This window comes from Empidonax traillii, unplaced genomic scaffold (assembly GCF_003031625.1).
Source record: "Empidonax traillii isolate 1590-97213 ecotype Southwest subspecies unplaced genomic scaffold, ASM303162v1 scaffold329:size853407, whole genome shotgun sequence".
In the NCBI taxonomy this organism is placed as follows: Eukaryota; Metazoa; Chordata; class Aves; order Passeriformes; family Tyrannidae; genus Empidonax; species Empidonax traillii.
The window spans coordinates 628,932-648,663 of record NW_020955522.1 but is presented as its reverse complement, the minus strand read 5'-3'; the positions used below and the strand labels follow the sequence as shown (position 1 = coordinate 648,663).

Below are 19,732 nucleotides of genomic sequence, written 5' to 3'. Positions count from 1 at the left end.
TTCTGGGGATATCTTGGATCCAGAACTGCAGTGAATCTCCCACACTGACCCTTCCCTTGCTGCCCAAGTGCTGGACTCATGCTTAAATTGTGGAAGGGAGATCATATTGTACATGGAGACCCTGGGAGAAGAGATGGATGCCATGAGAACTGCCAGAGGTGCTCTCAGAGTGATATCCATCTGGACACTGACGGAGTCAGTAATAATGGCCAGTCTTTGTGAACGAAGAACCGGGGAAGGTCTTTACACCTTCCAGCCTACGCATTGGATTTTTTAGGTGAGACACAGTGTGCGCGGAACTGAGCCCACCCTTTAATCCTGAGGTTCATCTGCCGGGGCCAAGCGAGCTTGGACGGTGGCAGCGAGGTCCTCAGGACGTAGATGGATTGCCTTACAGGGCTAACGAGCTCCATCTGCCCAGGGAGTGTCCTAACTGGGAATTGAGCCCGGGTCTCGGCAGCGCAGCGCCTTAACCACTAGACCACCAGGGGCTCCCGTCAGTAATAAAGTAGAAATATCCATACTGCAAAGGCATCCCAGAAATAATGTAGCCTGTCAAAGAAATAGAGAGGTTATCTCAGCATAGCAGCAAAGGCTCCCCAGCAGTGGGGAGCTGTAGGCCAGTACTGAAGGAAGGCATGCTATAGCAGGGACTTGTGTTGAGACTGAGATGACATCTTCCCTCCAGTCTAAGGAAAAGGAGCAAAGACCAATAATTTCACAGTGGTTAATCCATCACTGGAAGGCTGATTTACTGAAGACCTGTTCAGAGCTGCACTTCATTGCTGCCTAAAACTTTTTAAATTTAAGTGCAGCCATTTAAAGCACCTTCCCTTGAACTCACATTTCTGGGCTTTGTTGGTCTGGGTTTTTTTACCCCATCAACAAGAACCCTTTCATCTTCAACTCCTCCATGACAGCCACCACATTTACCTGCATGTTAGTTCAGAAGGATTCCCAAGGCAGACTGAATAGGGTTCAGTTGCCTAAACAAGGGTTTCTAGCATCGTTTTAGGTGCCAGACTCCCAGATGCTGTAACAGAAGGCTGTGCATCTCCATGTCCTGGCTCATCTGTGCCAGCACATAAGGACATGTCTCATCACTGGGGACAGCTGAAGGGGCACAAGACTCTGATAACCAGGCATCCAGCCTGCTCCTTCCATGTCTTCCACAGCCCAAGAAGGCAGCATTCATAATCTATTGCTCCTTCCTGAAGCATTTCTTCTATGTATAAAATACCCCATGTGCGCTGATCTGAAGTTTGGGAACATCTTGTGGCAGCCCCAAGTCTGTCACCCAGGTACTTTTTCATAAAATATGGTCAAAATTAATATTGATATTGAAGATAGAGATCATACTTGGCAACCTAAGTATTTAAGGAGAGGGGGAGGAGCCATTTGAAATCCATAAACATCTGAATCCTAAAGAACAAATATGTGAAAATATAATGGAAAGGGGAAGGATGAGGCAGCAAGCTTTGGTGAATGTTTCCCTGCAATTGCTATTAAAGTCTCTGGTGCGGAGGCAGGCATCTCCAGCAAACAAGCTGTCAAGCAAGCTTCAGTCAATCAGCTCCATAAAGGGAAGAGGATTGCTGCATAGAGCTAGCTGCAAATGCTATCTCTGAGCATATATATCCCTCACTGTGCTAACCCTCAGGCAGACTGGAATTTTCCAATGCAATCAATCACAGGCTTGATTTTTGGTGCCTTTCTGAGATGCTTCGAAACCAAATTTCCCCCGCAGACTCTTCAAATTCAGCTTCAGGAAAATAAAACAGGATCTTTTTGAGGTCTCAAGCCCATCAAAAGGACGGGCAAGTGGAATCACCAAACCTTTTATTAAAGCCTCAGCTGAAATCCTCCTTTAGACTCTGACATATGCACTTAGTGCTTCTAGCAAGGGAAAAATGCAAACAAAACTATGGAATATTGTCTTGGAAACATATTGTAGGAGACTAGTAAGTCAGATGTGCATTAGTGTCATTTCTGCCTTAGTGGCTGATGAGTCTGATAGATTCATTGCCATAAACACCCATACTATGACACCTCACCTGTAAATGGTTTTGAAGCAATTGGGCAGCACTGTTAAAAGGAAGCTGTCCCTCACCACATATTATTGTCTTTCAAGCATTAACAATGAAATTTAAATTGAGTCAAGTATTCAAGTATTCATACAAAACAAGTAGAGTCCTTACAGCCTTAACAAACAAAATAAGAAAAATAGAAGAACGTTTATCTTAAATTGTTAGGACTAGTGCAAAGCATTAAGTTTATGCTACTACCAATTCTGAACTCTTCATTTCCCTTTTACCCAGCCCTTTATTTACCTTGAATCCCCAAAGGACTAATATTGCCTCTCAATGCTGGCACATGATGGTACCGGTGTGGCCTTGAACTCCTGTACATCCAGTGGTACCTGCCAATTTCCATTTCTGGTCTGGTGATCACTGCCAATTTTAGGTGGTAAAAAGTCAGTGTCACCAGCAAGCTTTAGTTCAGTACTTTCAGTCATTTAACTTTAAAAACAAGAGCCCAGAAAATATGCTATAGTTTCAGAACTGAAAGAACATAACCTTACAGACCAAGAGAGGGATTAGGAGGGACAATCAACAGGGAAACGCTCACATAGGTGTTAAGAAAGGTTGAATAGCTAAAACTCCACCTAGGCTTTGTTAAAAACACGTAAGGAAGGACTCTATTCCTTACCCCCAACCCACTCTCACATCTCCCTCTCTTTGTCCATGGAAAAAAGCTCTGCTCCAGAAGGAAAGGAAGGAGAAGTCATAGAAAATCACATTGCCTGTTTTATAAAAAGACTATAATTCTGTCAAACAAAAAGCTTATTGCTTTCTGAAAAGGTAGGGAAAACACAAACCTTTGCTCCACTACTTTCTTACATTAAAAAAAATAAAAATTTGTGGGCGTTATTTCACGTAGGCTCTGCTTACATCCAAAAATCTGGACCAAATGTGTTAAAACAGGCTTGTTCCAGGTTTATGATGAAGAAAAGCATTTATGCTTCTCCTTGTCTTTTCAGAGGACAGCTCAGCAACAAGACCCCACACAGTGTAATAGCACACCTCACCTCACCTCGCACACTCATTGCACACTCACTGGCACAGGGTTTCTGAGCCCCTTGAAAGAGGCCACTGGTAAAACACTTTTGAACCTACATTGGCACTGCCATGGTCTTGTCCAAGCTGTCAGGGGGACACTGACAGATCTTTATTTAAAATGTACCAGAGTGTCGTCCCACCCCCATCCCCCCTTCAGTGGCTTAATGAGAAAGCAACCATCATTGCTGGCCAAATTAAATCCAATTCGGTACCATTTGGGCACGTGGAGAAAGTGAAGGTTATGATGATAAAAACCCCATCTACTCTAGATTAGATTAGAGATGAATTTCAGGAGGGAGGGGGAGTAGAAAACCCATGAATTTCTGGCCTGTGAGGGGCTTGGAAGGTCTTGGACTTGATCCCTGTCTCATGTGGTTTTGATGTTCATGCAATGAGGAGTTTGGCACAGCTACATTTGCATATGTCAAGAAGAGAAAAAATCTTGGCCTTGAATCCAAATGTTGGATCTAGATGTTTGAAACAAGAATTTGTTTGTCTCCTTTATCAGGATATGAATGCCCAATACTAAGGCAGTCTTTTGGGTTTTGGATGTAAACTTAGTATCAAAGGCTCTGTAAAGGGTACTTTGAGGCATGGTAAGTCTCCCCACTCTGTATCTCACACACAAACCAGCAAGCAGGTATCAGCTAGTAAATCTTCCCATAAAAGACATTATTCTGTCTTATATGGCTTACCCTTTCTTTTAGGAAGGACAAATTCCACATCTTATGAGCATAACAAAATTCAAAATATGCTGGAAGTATTGCTCCAAAATGACAGCGTACACTCAGGATGATATAATCTCCTTCTGCTTACAGAGGAACAATCCTGCTTGTGAGATCACAAGGAATGCCATAATAATTGAATAGAATACAAAATGAAAGACAACAGAATTCTTTGCTTGTACTGGATGCCCCCTCTCCTCTACCTCCCAAATGTCTGCTCCCTGCTTTTTTGAAGCTACTTATCAGACATTGGTAACAAATCCAGATAAAAAATAAAATAAAATGAAATAAAGTAAAATTCAATACACTGCAGCAGTATCTCAACCAAACCCTTGACAGCAAGAGCATTTTATCCTACCAGGTTTGAACTCACAGTTAGAAATTTCTCCTGCAGTAGCTACAAAAAGCACTTGGCTCAGAGCAGCAGAGCAGGCAGCTGCCTTTCTCCCTTAGCCTGGGGGAGCACTGGTGAAGTCACCTGTCTGCTGCAGAATAAACATCAAACCCTGAAACATAGAGACAGCATGCAAAATTTGTAGCATCATTTCTGCAAATGAAAATATTCTTTGGAGTTGGGTTTTTTAATTAGCAATTTCTGGTTTTTCAGTAACAGGGCTCCTTTCATTAGGAGGCAGTTCAAATTCCATAGGGAATCTCATTTTTTCCACTGCTCTGCAAAGAGCCACTTAGCAATGGCTGTTTGGTAGCCTTTAGTGCACGCCTGGCACGACCTCTGAAGCTGAAGAATATCTCTTGGTGACTTGGGACCCACCCATGTAAAATCACCATCAGGTCAAAAGCCCCACAGGCTTCAGTGGCATAACAACTACTGCATACAGTCTGCATCAACTGGAATTTAACTCTGTACCCCAAATAGTTAGGAAAGGAAATAGGTTTAAATGGTTTCTTTATCTTTTGCTTTTTGAGGAACTAACTGCACTAATTGCATTCCCTGGTTAGGTTACAATACCCTCCACGCACAGCCAAGCTCCCGTGGCTATAGGCCTGCTGTCAGATCCAGGCTGTATCAATCCTGCACAGACACAGCAGCCACAGAACTGACAATGCTTCCATGTCACACCACACAGGCACACGGATGGCGGCTGTGGTGCTCAGTATTCATTGGGATGAATCATCTTGCATGCCTGTAATAAAATTCCCAGTGCCTAACATCCTCATGCTTGCTGCCTTTATCATATGGTTTTAGAGGAAACAAACAGTTTTGACATTCATCTGTCTCAGCTGAAGAAGCAGTCCATGGGAGCAAGGAGACGGCTGTCGTTTGGTTGTTTATGGTCTGGTGACGAATACTCCATTAGGAGCAGGGCTGGCCAGAAAATGGGAAAGGGTCAGAGTAATTGAAGGGGACTCGTCCATCCCTCTTTAGTCCCTTTGCTTCTGCTGCAGAATCCATTGTGCACGTACAGTGCCATCTGGGTTTCCCCCACCCCCCGTTACCATATCCCATGGCACATATGTCTAGATTTTCTACTTTCATGAGGTCATTCAGACCAATATGAGTACATTCTCCGAGTGTTTTTTCAACCTCCTTCTATTTAGAAACCAAATCCTATTCATTAAAACCTAAATCACTAAGCCTACCAAATTATTATCCCCAGAATATCGCGTGTCCCAGATTCTCCCTGGGCTGGATCACTCTTCCTACAGTCATATTCTTTAGGGACTTATCCTTAGAGCAGTTATTGTTTTCAGTGGATCTGAAACACCAATAAACTGCTTAAAATGGGGAAAAATATACATCATACTAAGAATCTTTGAATGGCTTGATAGCTCTGATATCACTGTGTGAGCCTAACATTAAGAGGATATGTTTGAAATTTTGGTTAGTGATCATAACATATATATATATATATATAAAAGACTTTTTTTTCACTTTGCTGTAATGAAAAATACATTTATCTATGATGCATCAAAACATCACAAGCTCACTTTGTAAAATAAGCTCACTAAAAGTGAAATAAACTGCACAACTTCATTCCTTTCTCATGTTGCACTTTACAGCTTCATTTAAACACAACTGTACAGATGTGAGAAATAGCACAAGAGAAGGAGAATTTTCTTTCTATTATTGACTAGCATATACTTGGAGCTTAAAAGAGGACACATCACTTCATATACCATGAAAATAATAAAGCTCACAGCCATTACTGAGCACGAGGTCTTCTTTCATCAAGAGCACATTAGGAGGGAAGAGCCAATTAAAAGGAACCTTTGGTACAGCTGCTTAGACTGGTCTTCATTATTCCTCAGCACAGCATAGGCAATTTGAACATCATATGTATTTATATAAGGAGATACACCCCAGTATAATGGCTTTCTTCCATCCCATGTGTAATTGGTGAATTCACCATGGTCATCCACAGTTGGGGGTTATTTTCCTCTTTTTTAAATTTATTTTTAATTTTGCAACTTGGTAATATTTCTCATAGTTAAATGAAGAGGGAAACTTCTTGTCTCTGTTAATGTGTATCAGGATCTATATCCTTCACTGCTGATGCAAAACGGCATTTCGTTTTTCTTATTTATTCTACCTCAGTAAATCTGCCTGCCCAGTCCTCACGTTTTGATTTAATTTAATGCCTGCAAGATAAACCCTGTCATTTGTAATAATTTGTAAACCTTCATCTTTAAAATGAATCCAATCTGTCCTGCAGCCCTGCAAAGTATCTGTTAAACATTTTGCTTCAGCTTTCATGGTGTTCTCCTCTGATAAGGGCTGCTGATACACAGCATAAAGCTGACTTATTTCTTATCTCCATCAACATGGGGGTTGTTCCCTTTCCAATTAAAAAAACTGGGGCAGCAGCCACTCATCTGGGTGCAGAGAAACAAATGTCGGATAAACACTGAATCCATCAGCTGGGTAGTATTCAGTAGCCTGAATCAGGCAGGGGATTCATGAAAATAATTATTAAAATATAGAACTGGAATTTAGCAAACCTTAAAAATCTAGATAAGAGCAATCACTTTAATTTATCAATCAGCAGTTATTCATAAATCACAATAGTTTGTGTAAATTGGCTCAATTACACTGCAATCCAAAATAGCCAGCCATTCACATTTGCTACAGAGATGGGAAACACAAACCAGGACCTGTGTGACACCACTGCTCAGATATGACTGTATTAAGTGCTCAAACTCAAAACAGACCTTGCTGCTCACCCCAAGAGCTCTGGCAGCATTGTTCTCCAATCTTCTCCCAAGTATGGGGAGCCCTGTATACAGACAGCATGTAGTCCTAGCCCAACTTCCTCCAAGTATTTATTCCACAAAATTGCAGTACATCATTGAGAAGGTCCTTGCATTAAAAAAAAAAAAAAAAAACAAACTAGAAACCTGAAGTTTAAAATTCTGATAAAGAGAAAAAAACTCTTAGAATAAAAGTACAATTTGCTATTAGTTAACTGCAGATACTTTCCCCAGAACTTGGCAGTGCAAAGCATAATGAGTGTGAACTTGAATACCCAAATCAGAATGCTCAGGAGCTTCCCTAGCTCAGTCTTAGCAATAGCAGTATCTCCCAAACACTTTCACATGTTGATTTATCTCCTTAGGCTTAGAAATTTGTTTCTGGAAGGAAGAGTTAAAAGACTTTGTGACAGCACTTCAGTCTGTGGCAGCTGCCTTGCAATCACTGGATCTAGGGCATCTAAAAAGGATGGCCATTATACTAAGTCCCGGTGGGATCAGAGAGTAAGATGCAAATGTTGCAAGCCTGGCAAGCATGTAAGGCATAACAAGTAAGAGATCCAGTCCAGAGACTAAATAGACACATTTTTGAAGGGGTCAGCTTCTGTTTGATACCCCAAAATGAAGCAGCAACATTTTCCTGCAAGTTTCTTAACATAGAGAAAAAGCTCATTTTCCTTCATGGGAGCTCTCGGTGAAAGAGCCCTTTAGAAAAATGCTGCCATTTCAGAGGTACCTGATGCCCACTAAACCTATCAAAACCCCAACCAGGCTCAATAGACTTAGCACTTTGGAAAATCTGCCTCTCAAAACCAAATATGCCTCCTACCTGACCATGGCAGTAACTTTGCAGGGAATTTGGGCTATTAATTTTTCTACAGAAACTAGGAGTGTTTCAGCTTTCTGCATTTTAATTTGCCGTGAAACATATTGGGAATTTAAGTGAATAGAAATACAGAGCATAATGTGAGAGACCATGTGTTGCTTTAAGAAATCAGAGAACTGGCAAGAACAAAGCCTAGGAGTGCTACATACACATACCTATATAACGAATGCAAAGTACAAAATTATCACAGAAAAAACTAGGAAATGGTGGTAACATTAGGATAGGAGGCTCCTTTGCTTGCATCTGATGAAAACAACGGATCAGCCACCTTGACTTGGTAGCAGATTTACTGTTCTACTTGTTGTGCTTTCACCCTTGCCAAAACAAAAGGGGAACCATAAACTCATCAAAAACACACTCAGCAACACATTTTGTTTTGCACAGCTGCTAATGCATACAGATAATTTTCTTTGGTGTTTATTGTAACATGAGTTCCATCAGTTTAAAGGAAGCTCACCAATGAGAAGAAAAAATTGCTGTAATGTTTGAAGAATGATCTACCATTTCAAGGTGGTTTTGCAGTCAAGCTATTTAGGCCATTTTGTACATTAATTACTCAAAATCTGCAGTGAGGTGGGTTATTGTCCACATACACTAATGGCTTTCAGTTTAATCTCTCATCAGTGGACCTCCTTTTGTGAAATCCCTAAGGGATTATGTAGTACTAAGTCTAAGCACTTGACAAATTTCATTTACTTGAAACTGAAGCTCGTTTTGAATTATAGGAAGTCAAATTCAAAGTAGGAAAACAAAATCTGGCACTGAACAGCACCACAGTTTATCATGCTCATATCTGAACTGTTTAACAATCAATGAAAGAATTCTGCTTGGGGAAATACATTAGTTGTGTATCAGCTGTCTAAGCCTATGAGATATCCAGATGAGATATTCAGATTGCTTACAAATGATACACAACAGGTTAAAAAGTATACTATGACTCATGTAAAAAAAGCAGTGGAAATTTAAATAATTGTTACTGCCGTATCATTTAGCCAAAAAAAAAAAGTACTGCTATGATATGTACAGTAGTTTGCTACATTGAAGAGGAACATGTATTTGACATAAATGATATGACACAGAAACAAAACAACCTTTGCCAGCTGAATTTACCCTCTGAAGTTCAGCACCCCAGACCAAACAGAATCACCTGTAAGGCTGGGATGGATGAAGCACCTCTCTTTCTGGGCTGCCATCTCCCTACCACAGAACCACTACCATGGAATTGTTCTCTCTATTAAGCAGCAATTCTCAGTGATTAACACATCCTGAAATCTAATGTTGCAAAACTCATTGCATTGTACCCCATTATCATAGTACAGACAGATCTCAACAAAAGCAAAATTTGCCAGATGACACCATAGAGAAGGAATTTAAAAATAAGAGTAGCATTTGGCATCAAGCTCACTACATGAAGGTTGTGTGACATTATAATCTATTATATGTTGTTATAACCTGGGTCTCCCACATTGCACTGCAAAGCCTTGCTACATGACTAGTCTTGATGAAAACATCAGATTATGGCTCTGAAAACAACATGCAAACACACAAGCACACACTACCTCTGTAAACCAAATTTACCAAAATCCCTCAGAGATGCAGCAATAACAAGACTTCTTTTGCAAGCATCAATTCAGGTAGGGTTAGGACAGATTCAGAGCAAATACAGACGCAGACAGAAAGATTGCTGCTCTATTAATTTGTTGTCAAGCCATGCAGGAAAGGACGGCTGAAAGCCCGAAGATGCAGTAATGATTGTTTAAGAGCTATTTGAAAAAGTGACAAAACTGGCCTAAACCTCTTTAAGCCCCCTGAATGAAAAGATTTAAACAGGCTATTGTTAGACCCCTGGGTACCTTTTTTCTCTTGGCTTTGTTCTGCATTTTCCTCCGCTGCAGTTTCCATGGCTGGCTTCATACCATCCACCAAAAATGCCGCCCCCCCCTCCCCCCCCAGCAAGCACTTTTTCTCTTCGCCTCCTTTCTCACTCCCTTCCGTCTCCTATTTACAGCGGCGGTGATTGAGCGGCTCTGTTCTCCCCTACAGTAGATTACAGTCCTTTCCAAAATGCCAGAAAAGTCTTGTCAGCTTCAATTTCGCTCCGCTGACTGGTCCACGAGGAGCTGTGCCAGCGAGCGCTCAGCTATACGTCACCACGGTCCCCAGCTATAAAATAGCCATCCTGCGCCCAACTGTGCTTCGCCTCGCCACACCGTGGGGACCAGCATCACCCGCTTGCGCCCCCTTCCTCCTGCCCTCTGCTCTCCCCCTCTTTCCCCGTCTCACAAGGCTCCCAACAAATGTTAATAAATTCTCTGGGTGGTGAATGGATCGGTGACATCGGGAGGGGAGATGCAAGCGAGAAAGAAAGGAGCCCCCCGGCCGCTGTGGGGTGAGCCCCCCGGCCGCCGTCTCTAAGGGGAGTGCACGCCGGCACACAATCACAAGGCTCCCTTTCCCATGGGACCTTGTTATTATGCTTCGCATTTTGATTTATTCCACATGCCCTCTGCTCTTTCGAGGGGCAGGGGGTGATGGGTCTGTTCTCTCTGTTTGCTTTCTTTGCCGACTAAGTTCCGCTCACCCACGGCAAAAGACTGTGTGAGAGAAGCACAAAAGCAAAAGTGGGCATATATGTATGTACATGGAAAATTTAAATTCTTTCTCTGACTAGCAAGCACAATGGGAAAAAAAAGCAAAAGAAAATCCAACCAAGCAGAAAGGAAGTGAGCTTAAGCAACAAATGCACGTGCAAAACTTTAAAGGATAAAATGTTTAAGAAAACACAGCTTGGGTTTTAAAAGGAGGTCTGCCACAAGAGACCTAAAGCCACGCTTGGAAGTGAGCACAGAGTTGCTGTTCAGCACATGTTTGATTGCTCCCCTAAATCCAGACAGACTGCAGCATGATCTAACAATCTGTACTAGCCTGGCTCTGGGACCAACAAACCCATGATATGTCAACATTGCATTCCATGAGGTGACTTTAGGTGTCTCCAGCCCACAGCTCCCCACAGGGATATTATTCCCCTCCCAAACCCCAAGACAACTGACACATTTAAGGCTGTACTGTGCTGAGGCTAATTAACCTTGCCTATCACTTTGCTTATTTCAATGCCTCAGAGTGCAGCACACTGCACAGGGCAGACGTGCCCAAAGGCACTCCTTTTTGTGTATAGGATGATGGAGCAACCACGGAGCAATAGTCCTTGTGGTCCAATCACTGCAGCCAATTCTGCAGCCTGCAAAGACACCTACCAGATTCAGCAAACCCTGGGGATGTTAAAACCTACACACTGCATGTCCCCTATAACAAATTCAACTAGAAGAGTGGGAAGAGGGAAGCAGTCCAAAGATTTGTAGCTGCAATTCAGCAGCTAGTTGAAGCTATTATATCCACAATTTTGCTGTGCATTTTTATTTCTACAGATGTCTATTTCCACAGTGAAAAGCACAAAAACCCTAAAACCACATCTTTAGAGAAAGTTCCCTTCTCTTTCACGAAATTAGTGCATAAAACCTCTTCTCTCACCACAGCCACCATAGCTGTTACTTTGCTTTGAACATTACTGCTCAGACTTCAGGCTCCAGCCCAGCTGCCAAGAGATCTTGGACTTATCCTAAGGTTTCATATGACAACATCAAAACTCGATGTCAAGTATTTGCCTAAAATGCTTCCCTGCAGTCCAGGAAAAGTCTGCAGTTGAAGTTCCCGCCTCAGCAGACCTTTCTATAAGCAGGATGAAGCTAATTTGTAGAGGAGACAAAATATCCTCAGGAATCAATGTGAGGCAAAGGATTGGGTTCCTGAAGGTAATCAAATCAGCAGCCTCAGCAGAGACCTCAACCCAGGCACAACGCATATTTCTCCAGTCTTCTTCTCCAATGCCCACACATTTTGAAATCTACACACATATTGACACCCTTCCCCAGCAAGGCCATGCGCTGCAAACACAGTCCCTGAAGGAATAATCCAAAAGGTGAAAATGTAAGTGAAGTGTTTGCTATATTCTTTTAACCATTACTAAAAATTATTCAAATCCCACAGTCAAGAAAGGAAAGCATCATCTTTACATTTGGGATGCTGAATATACAAAGAAAATATTCTACAAAGAGTGCTTTTTTTCCCATTTAACATCAGTAGGATTGAAAATCCATACCAAACACACTCTACTTCCTGAAAGTCACACAAATTTTAGTCATTGGTCAAAGCAGTTGATTGCCTCTGACATTAAAATGGAACTTCATGGAACTTTTCCTTGTGCAGTTGGTACTTCTGCTCACTGCTGTCACAACCTAGATCTCTGATTCTTAATGATCGTTGCTTACTTAGACTGAAAGGCCTAAAACTTTAAAAGGTTGAAACATTTCTTCAGACTACCAAAAGTAACATAAAGCCTGTTTAGAACCTAATTCAAGTCTTATAATTTCAATGCACTTATCAGGATAAATACACAGAAAATACAAACATAATCTGGAATTTCCTTTCTTTAAACAGAAAATATGTTAGACAGAACCTTTGGTTACAGACTCTCCCTGGAGGGAACCCACAAACAAAGCCCCCCACTCTATATCACTGACACCTACTCCTTCAAACAGCTGCACATTTTCCTGCTGCCAAGCAGAATTTGTTAGGCAGGCTCAGGACTTCAGAGATGATGGTTCAGAAACCCAAATCTAACAGGCTGGGAGACTTTCCTCTACTGTTGCCCAGGATAAGCCCTTCCCCAAACAAGCAATGAAGAAACACGTGCACAATACCAGAATCAACTTTACAAGAGCTTGAACCGAAGACTTCAAAAACTATCAAACCCAATTATTCAAAAGCATTAATTCTACCTACTAAATCATCCACTTAAAGCTTCAAGTGAGGCATATGTGAAAAGTTCTTCCCCTCTCTTCTTTCTATTTTCCAGATTGCTGCAATGTATGACAGGTTTTAAGCACTTAGCATCCTAAGTAATTCCTTTATTTTCAAGTTTCTGCCCCATCATTGATAGACATAGCAAATAAAACAAACTATATGCTATTTCCTCCAGTGCTAACATGAGTGCTGATCTTGTGCTTCGAGCATTAATATCAGCCAGCAAGTTGTCTCATCCAATGTTCCCTCCCTTAATCAGATACATCCTTTTCATAATATCTGATGAGACTGGGAGACATCAAGTTTATGCCTATGACAATACAACCAAAGACTAATCCACAAAGGCAGGCATTACAGAAAAAAACCCAAAAAACCAACCAAACGCTTAAAGACTGACATTCAGCAAAAACCTGCTGTGCAGATCAGGCTGATTTAGATAACCAGCAACCAAGGAAGGCAGCTAGTTACATTTAGTTACATTTCAGGAGTTCAGCCCAGCATTTTATTTGCACATCAAAATAAAAGGGAAAATTAGTTGAGGGGCTTAGCAGCAAGGCTTTCTGCTGCTAAAGTACAGCTCTGAACCTACTGCCAAACCCTGGGATGAATAGCAGTGAAGGAAAGTATGTGAAGGCACTGCAAACCAAGTCACATTCACTGCAAAAGAGTTTAAAAAAAAAAACAGGTTGAAATCTATTTTATCTAGGTTTTTTTAAAAAAAATAAATTCCTATTATTTAATCATTGTGCTCAGTCAGTTAAAATAGCACAATTGCAGAAGTTAAAAAAGATATTAAAAACCCAGTTCTGTTCATGTGCCAGTTCCTTTTGAACATCTATCTTTAATGTCACTGAATCTAGTTTACATTCCTGAAGGCTGAGAAGCTCTACCATAAGCTACAGCAAATTCTTCACAAGCTTTCAGGAGATGAATACACAGTTGCGATTTCTACAAAGGCTTCACAGAGCTGCAATAAAGAGTGTTCTCACATAGCTGAAGAGCAATTTGAGATTTGCCTATGAGATTCAAGACCCAGAAGTTAAAATACATAGACTGTCCCTCAAACAAGACTGAAACATAGTTCAAACAGCTAATTTTACAGACAACTTGTAGAATACTTTTGAGGGTTTTTTTAAAGAAAATATAGAAAAGTATTCAGGAGAAAGAACAAATACACATGAAGTCACTTGGTGCAATGTAATTGTTTGCGTTCAAACCAGCTTTAGATCAGTTACCAAAGACTTGTATAGAAAGCCCAATCCAAATGCTTATGCAAAAGCAGGTAAATTTTCCATGTGATAAAATCAAAGCATGACAACAAGTTTTTAGCTGCGCAGCAGTCATATATCTGGCAAGTACTTTTAAGAAAAAAACATTAGAGTCTGTTCTTTCAGATATACTAAATTACTAGGAAAATGAAATCCAAATTAATTAATGAATAATAGTGGAAAAACCCCGTACTTTTACACAGTATAAAATATAGACTACTAAAAATATGAGTCTGCACTGCACTTAGGGGTTTAAATCTCAGATTTCCATAAGGAAGAACAAAAGTAAAGGCTTAAGTGCTTATCTCTGCAACCAAAGAAAATCACTGAGTTAACCGATGCACCTACACCCAGAAGGGTAAGCAAACATTAACCAGTTCTGTGACCCCCTTAATAAAGCCACATGAAGATGGCACTAATGGCTGCCAAGCTAAATGCCTGGCAGTAAGCAGGCAGGCAAAGTGGATGTTGTTCAGTAGTTGGGCTTCATACATTTCTCTGTCCAGCCTGCTTGTTTCCAGCTGGACCGCTGCTTTAGTCCACTGCAGTCACAGCCACCAGTGAGAATCAAAGGCAATAAACAGCCCAGATCCAAAACACACACGGATGGCTAACCTTTAGTTGGAACATAAGGAAGGGGGAAAAAAACTCCCTTAGAAAGTGAATAGATGGCTCTGTACAGCTTTTCCAGCAGCTAGGTCTCATCAAGTCCTAGTCTCAAAGATGACTCAGATGGCAGAGATGTGAAGGCTACCAAAGAAAAAAAGCCTAAAGAGCTGTAATCAAAGTCAAAACCAAAGCAAATGTTGTGTTCTTAAGCAGAACACAAGGTGGGAACTCCATTTCTGCTTATGAAAGGTGGTTAACAGCACAGAAGAAAGAAAAAAAATTATCTAATCTAACTAATGGCCTTAGTAATATTTTCCTGGGCATAAGAAACTTAAAATTTTAAAAAAAATTAAAAAATTAAAAAAAAAAACCCGAAACCCTGGGGAAAACAATTCAGAACTCTGATAGACATAATACAGAAATCTCAATCATGCCAAAGACTTCTGATAAAAAACAATAAAAATTAAAACAAAATAGGCTACATTTGAAACTAAGCTGGAAGCAGTATCACCTCGTGCACCCCTTTCTGGTGAGGCTGCCTGGAGTAGCACCATGCTTTTGGCAAGCCAGAAAGAAATATCCTGACAAACTGGAGCCCAGCTGGAGCTCTACAGTTAAAAGAGCATGGAAATACAGAAAACCAGAGCAAAAGTTTCCTAGCATCTCCCCCAGAAGGAGCTTTCATTAAGCAAGTAGTGTTCAGAGCTCCAGCTCCAATGGCTGTCTTCAGCTTCTACTACAGCTCAACAATTTTCTGGCAGCATGTATAGTTTTCTACAAGTATACTCCATGACAAGTTTCAAATGCTTTAATTTTACAATTAGGCACTAAAACAAGGCTTTGAGATACCCAATCTTGCATAATTTTTCTCTTCAACAGTGGCAAGATCCTCACTGACATGACTAATTTATGAAACCCTTCAACAGTATTTCAAATGCTGCTCCATACTTTTAAGGGATAGGTTCTTGATATTGGCACACATAATCACCTTTCTTTGTTCCCTCTGTCCCTCACAACTGAGAGGAGATTCTCTGCCTTGCAGTGCAGCAGGAAAATAAAATGCTCAAGTCTTTTGTCTTTGTTCCCTTAATTCTGCACCTTGAAGACAATCCAACATCTTTAGCTTTTGCTGTGAACCCTCTTCTCCAATACTACTGCCAAAGCCTACTGCCATCTCAGAAGAATAACTAGAGCTTCTGAATACTTGGACATACTGAAATAGCATCCTAGATATTTATGTCACACTTGCTAGCACTCAAGTAGAAGTGCCTCTTGTACTTGTAGAAGAGCTATTTCTGCCAGGGATTTGGAAGGCAGCAAAGGTATCATAATATACTCCTGCTAATACAGCTGCTTCATCTCCAAACACATGAGAGTTTGAGACAGGACTGGTATTGGGAGGCTACCAGTTGAATTTTTTTCTCTTATCTATAAATAAACTTCACTGAGTTCAGCCTTGACCCAAACTTATCCTTTTGCTCCACAAAATGAGATTTAACCAGACAATCCTGTGTTAACTTTACATCCAGTTCTGATTTTCAAAATTACCCTCCCACTCCTCACATAGACTTCAGGATCCCACCTACAATCTCTCATCTATTCAGTGCTCGTTTTGTTCTTCAGTCTTGGCCTCAGTCCAGTCTTTTCACAAAGTGTGGAAAAAAGCAGGGAAATATAAAGAAGCGCAAAATGCTACAGCTCCCCAAAAAGAAACCAAGGGGCACTGATTATAAAAAAGGTACCTCACACGGGGTACCCCACACTGGGGGTACACATGGGGAGAGTAAGGGATGGAGAATCCTCATCAATGTCATGAAGGATTTCACGCATAAATCATGTAGCTGTGTGTATGTACACATATGCAGAAAACACATATGTGTGTGTATTCATGTGTATATAAAGATGTATATGATTACATACATATTTTTACTGAGCAGAAAAGCGTATGAGCATCCCTGGAACCGCTGTGAGGAATGCAAACTAATTTACAGAGTCACCCAATAGTATTCAGTTTGATAGTGCATGCACAACCATCCCAGTGGCCCTCCAGTTCAAGATTTCTGGGCCAGGAACCAAGTCACCCAACATCAGACTGGAGTCTGCAGCAGAGGTAAACTGTGCAGCAGGAGCACTGTTTCTTAGGCACCATTATCCACTTACCTCAGCATCCTGGGGTGAAAGGATGGCCCCACGAGTCCAAGGCTCAGCCATACGTCACTCCTAGACCCACTCATGGATTATTGAGTAGTTGTGTGTCAACATTTTGAAAAGCTTACCTAATTTGGCAGTCAAAATGTTGTTGTAAAAGAAAACATCAAAATAATGATTGGTACGAGGTACTGAAATTTGTTGTTTGAAGTTTCAGCACCTTGTAAGTCACCACAACTGCAGTTGTTTCCCTGACACAGAAAATTCCCATTCCAGTGTAATTAAACTATACTTTGGGAAAGATCCTGGACCAGTCCTGTCATGCAGCGCTGGACTGCCAGCTGAATTGCAAGTATAGTTTCTGTTCACACACAAGACACTAGTCATGAAATCCTCAGTTAAGACACTAATGAAAGGGTCCCCAATTAATCATTGTATTCTTTGCAAGAGCAGATATCCTCATTAGGAAACCAGCAGGACATTAACAAGTCCCACTTTGAGGGTGTCCAATTAACTCATCGACTAAATATGTGCCAGGCAACTTTGCCCAGCCTAGCTTTTCCAATCCTCTCTTTCTAGCTGCAGCAATTGGGATCCCGGTCATGTATAAAGTAGCCGTTCTTTCTGTGCTCTGCAAAGCCTTTGAGAACGCCGCTGATGAACAACAAACAACGGCAGCTGAAATGTTTAACAGGTCTTTCACTTGCGCCCACAAAAAGTTAAGTGTGCACTCAGGGAGTTCAGCAAAATTAAGAGAAAAACCCACCCTCTACCTTTACAAGCAGGGAATGACTTAACCTGCTAACGACGAGTGTGATTGGAGCTCTGTCTGGGTCATGTCATGCCTCCATTTTTGCCGAACCTCAGCAGTGGGTGATCCTGCATACAAAGTGAGCTCCAAGACAAAAGTGCTATAGGGTGAGTTAAGGACAAAGTAGCAGCTTTCAGCCTGGATTCCCAGATAGGCTGTCAAGTAAAATCCCTTGCCAGAGCAGGATTATTCCCTAGACTATACATTTCCAACACTTTGTCTCACCTAATTTTCTAAGTGTCTCAAGCTTGGAGCCTTTCGGTTGTTTCGCGGGAAGAGCCATTCTGTGGCCCGGCAGGTTTTGAGGCTTGGCACAAAGGAGGGCTTGCACAATGACAGGCCCCCGCTGCAGTCAATGCAGACGGAGCAGCTTCTCCAGAAGAAGCAGGATCCCAGCCTCTGAAATGGCCTGCAGTCCTGCTGCCTGAAAACCACCCAGACTCTCTGTTGAGCGATCCCACCCCAACATTGCCTAGTTACCTCCTCATTTCTCTGTTTCTTTCTAAACATGACATTCACTTGTTTTAAACAGCTGAAAGGCATAATTTCTGCAGTTTGTCATGAGTCAGAGTGAAATTCATTTACCATGTACTTTTCTTCATCTGCTCCTTGTATCATTCCCATCCCATTTTATTTCTGCTCTCTGGGTTTCAGGACTTCCGTAACAATTTCTCTTGCACTCAGAGCTTCCCAAGTGTAAACACTAAGCATTAAAGTTACTTGTTTACTCTGAAGACCGTCACATTCATTATGCAAAATGGCACCAGACTTTTTTGATTTCAGTAGTACTACAGACGCATCTATCACCACCACCAATTCCTGAAGTACAGTCATCTGCTCTACCTTTCTGCACCATTTGGGGAGGAAAAGAAAGAAGCCAAGGAATCAAGGAAAGGGAGAAGAGATGGATTTATTTGGAAAAAAATTAAAACAATGAGAAAAGCATAAGGCGAAAAAGCACCCAAAGCTCTGACTAAGGTTCTTTCTTTTGTCTGTAGGAGGAACTGTGTCTCTGTATCCAGAAAACTCTACCATGTCAAGTATGGGCTAACTGTCCTCGAAGTGACCAAAGGCATGTTGCTCAACTTGGGACAGAGCTCCTCTCATTGCAGATCAGAGACTTGCCCACAGGTTGCAGAAAAAGATCACAGCTTCTCATGCCAAGCCAAAATCAACCAGCCCAATTTGCCTGTTCACAAGTTCATTAGTACAGGGAAGAAACTGAAGACCACCCACAGCTTTAAAAGTATTTCTAAGCACTTAATTCCAGCTACCGTCCTCAGAAACTAATTGTGTGTTCAAGGGTTGCACATACTTCTAATGCAGAGAGAACATCACCAGATTGCAAATGCAATCAAAAGCCCATTTTCTTAGTGTAATTTGCCATTAGTACACTGTAGGTTTATAGAGCCAAACAAACAACTATAACTAAATTTCCATTGCCATTTCAAGCAGTTTTCAAGCAAATATCATAGCAACATTATCAGAAGTCAAGTTCACTTAATCCCAAATTCTCTACAATAAAACAACACTGGCATCTTTTAAAAGAAAACAGAAAATACAGTCCTGGATGAACTGAGCATCTCCCGAGCTCTGGACCAACAGTGTCAGGCTTCTGTGACAAACCCCACCATTTAAAGACCTTTTCATACCTTTAAGAGAGAAGAAAAAAATTAAACTCTAGGCTTTTATCTACACCATTCAGTAAAGACTAGTGTTTAGGGATCTTTTTCAATACATACCAAACATTGATGAATCTATTTATTTCAACCTCAAATACAACCATATACATGTGGTAACAGACTAAATAGCGTTTCACAAACTCCCTTCTGTTGCATAACCGAGAAGGAAAAAAATCACCCCAGTTGTGGCAGCCCCCATTTCCCGAGTGGAAACGACTCTTCACTCAGAGAGCTCAGCACTGTACAGTCAGTGAGCACCACTGCCTGCACATATCAGCAACTTGGAAAGGAACCGATGGAGGTCTTGTCACGAAAAATCTGTTATTTCAGCTTAAACTGCACTTAAAGTGAACAGAAAGTGGCTGTCCGTGTTAGCCAGAAAGAAATACTGGTTTACAGAGCTGCAGCACGGGT

General features: G+C 41.3%; 1 protein-coding gene across 6 annotated transcripts in view; it reads right to left on the bottom strand.

Annotated features, from left to right (window-relative positions):
- The window catches only part of GPM6B (glycoprotein M6B), a 112,205-nt gene that overhangs the window by 22,913 nt on the left and 69,560 nt on the right, over window positions 1–19,732 (bottom strand). For 2 of the 6 annotated variants that reach the window (XM_027891769.1, XM_027891770.1), the window contains exons 1-2: window positions 9,794–10,147; window positions 2,331–2,450 (exon numbers count right to left, since the gene is read on the bottom strand). The exons of 1 other annotated variant lie outside the window; for it this stretch is intronic. In XM_027891769.1, coding sequence (XP_027747570.1) covers window positions 2,331–2,450; window positions 9,794–9,854 — 181 coding nt within the window. In that variant the 5' untranslated portion in view covers window positions 9,855–10,147. Of the gene's footprint in view, window positions 1–2,330; window positions 2,451–9,793; window positions 10,148–19,732 lie in introns of those variants that run through there. 3 more of the 6 variants (XM_027891766.1, XM_027891765.1, XM_027891768.1) reach the window with 3 other exon arrangements.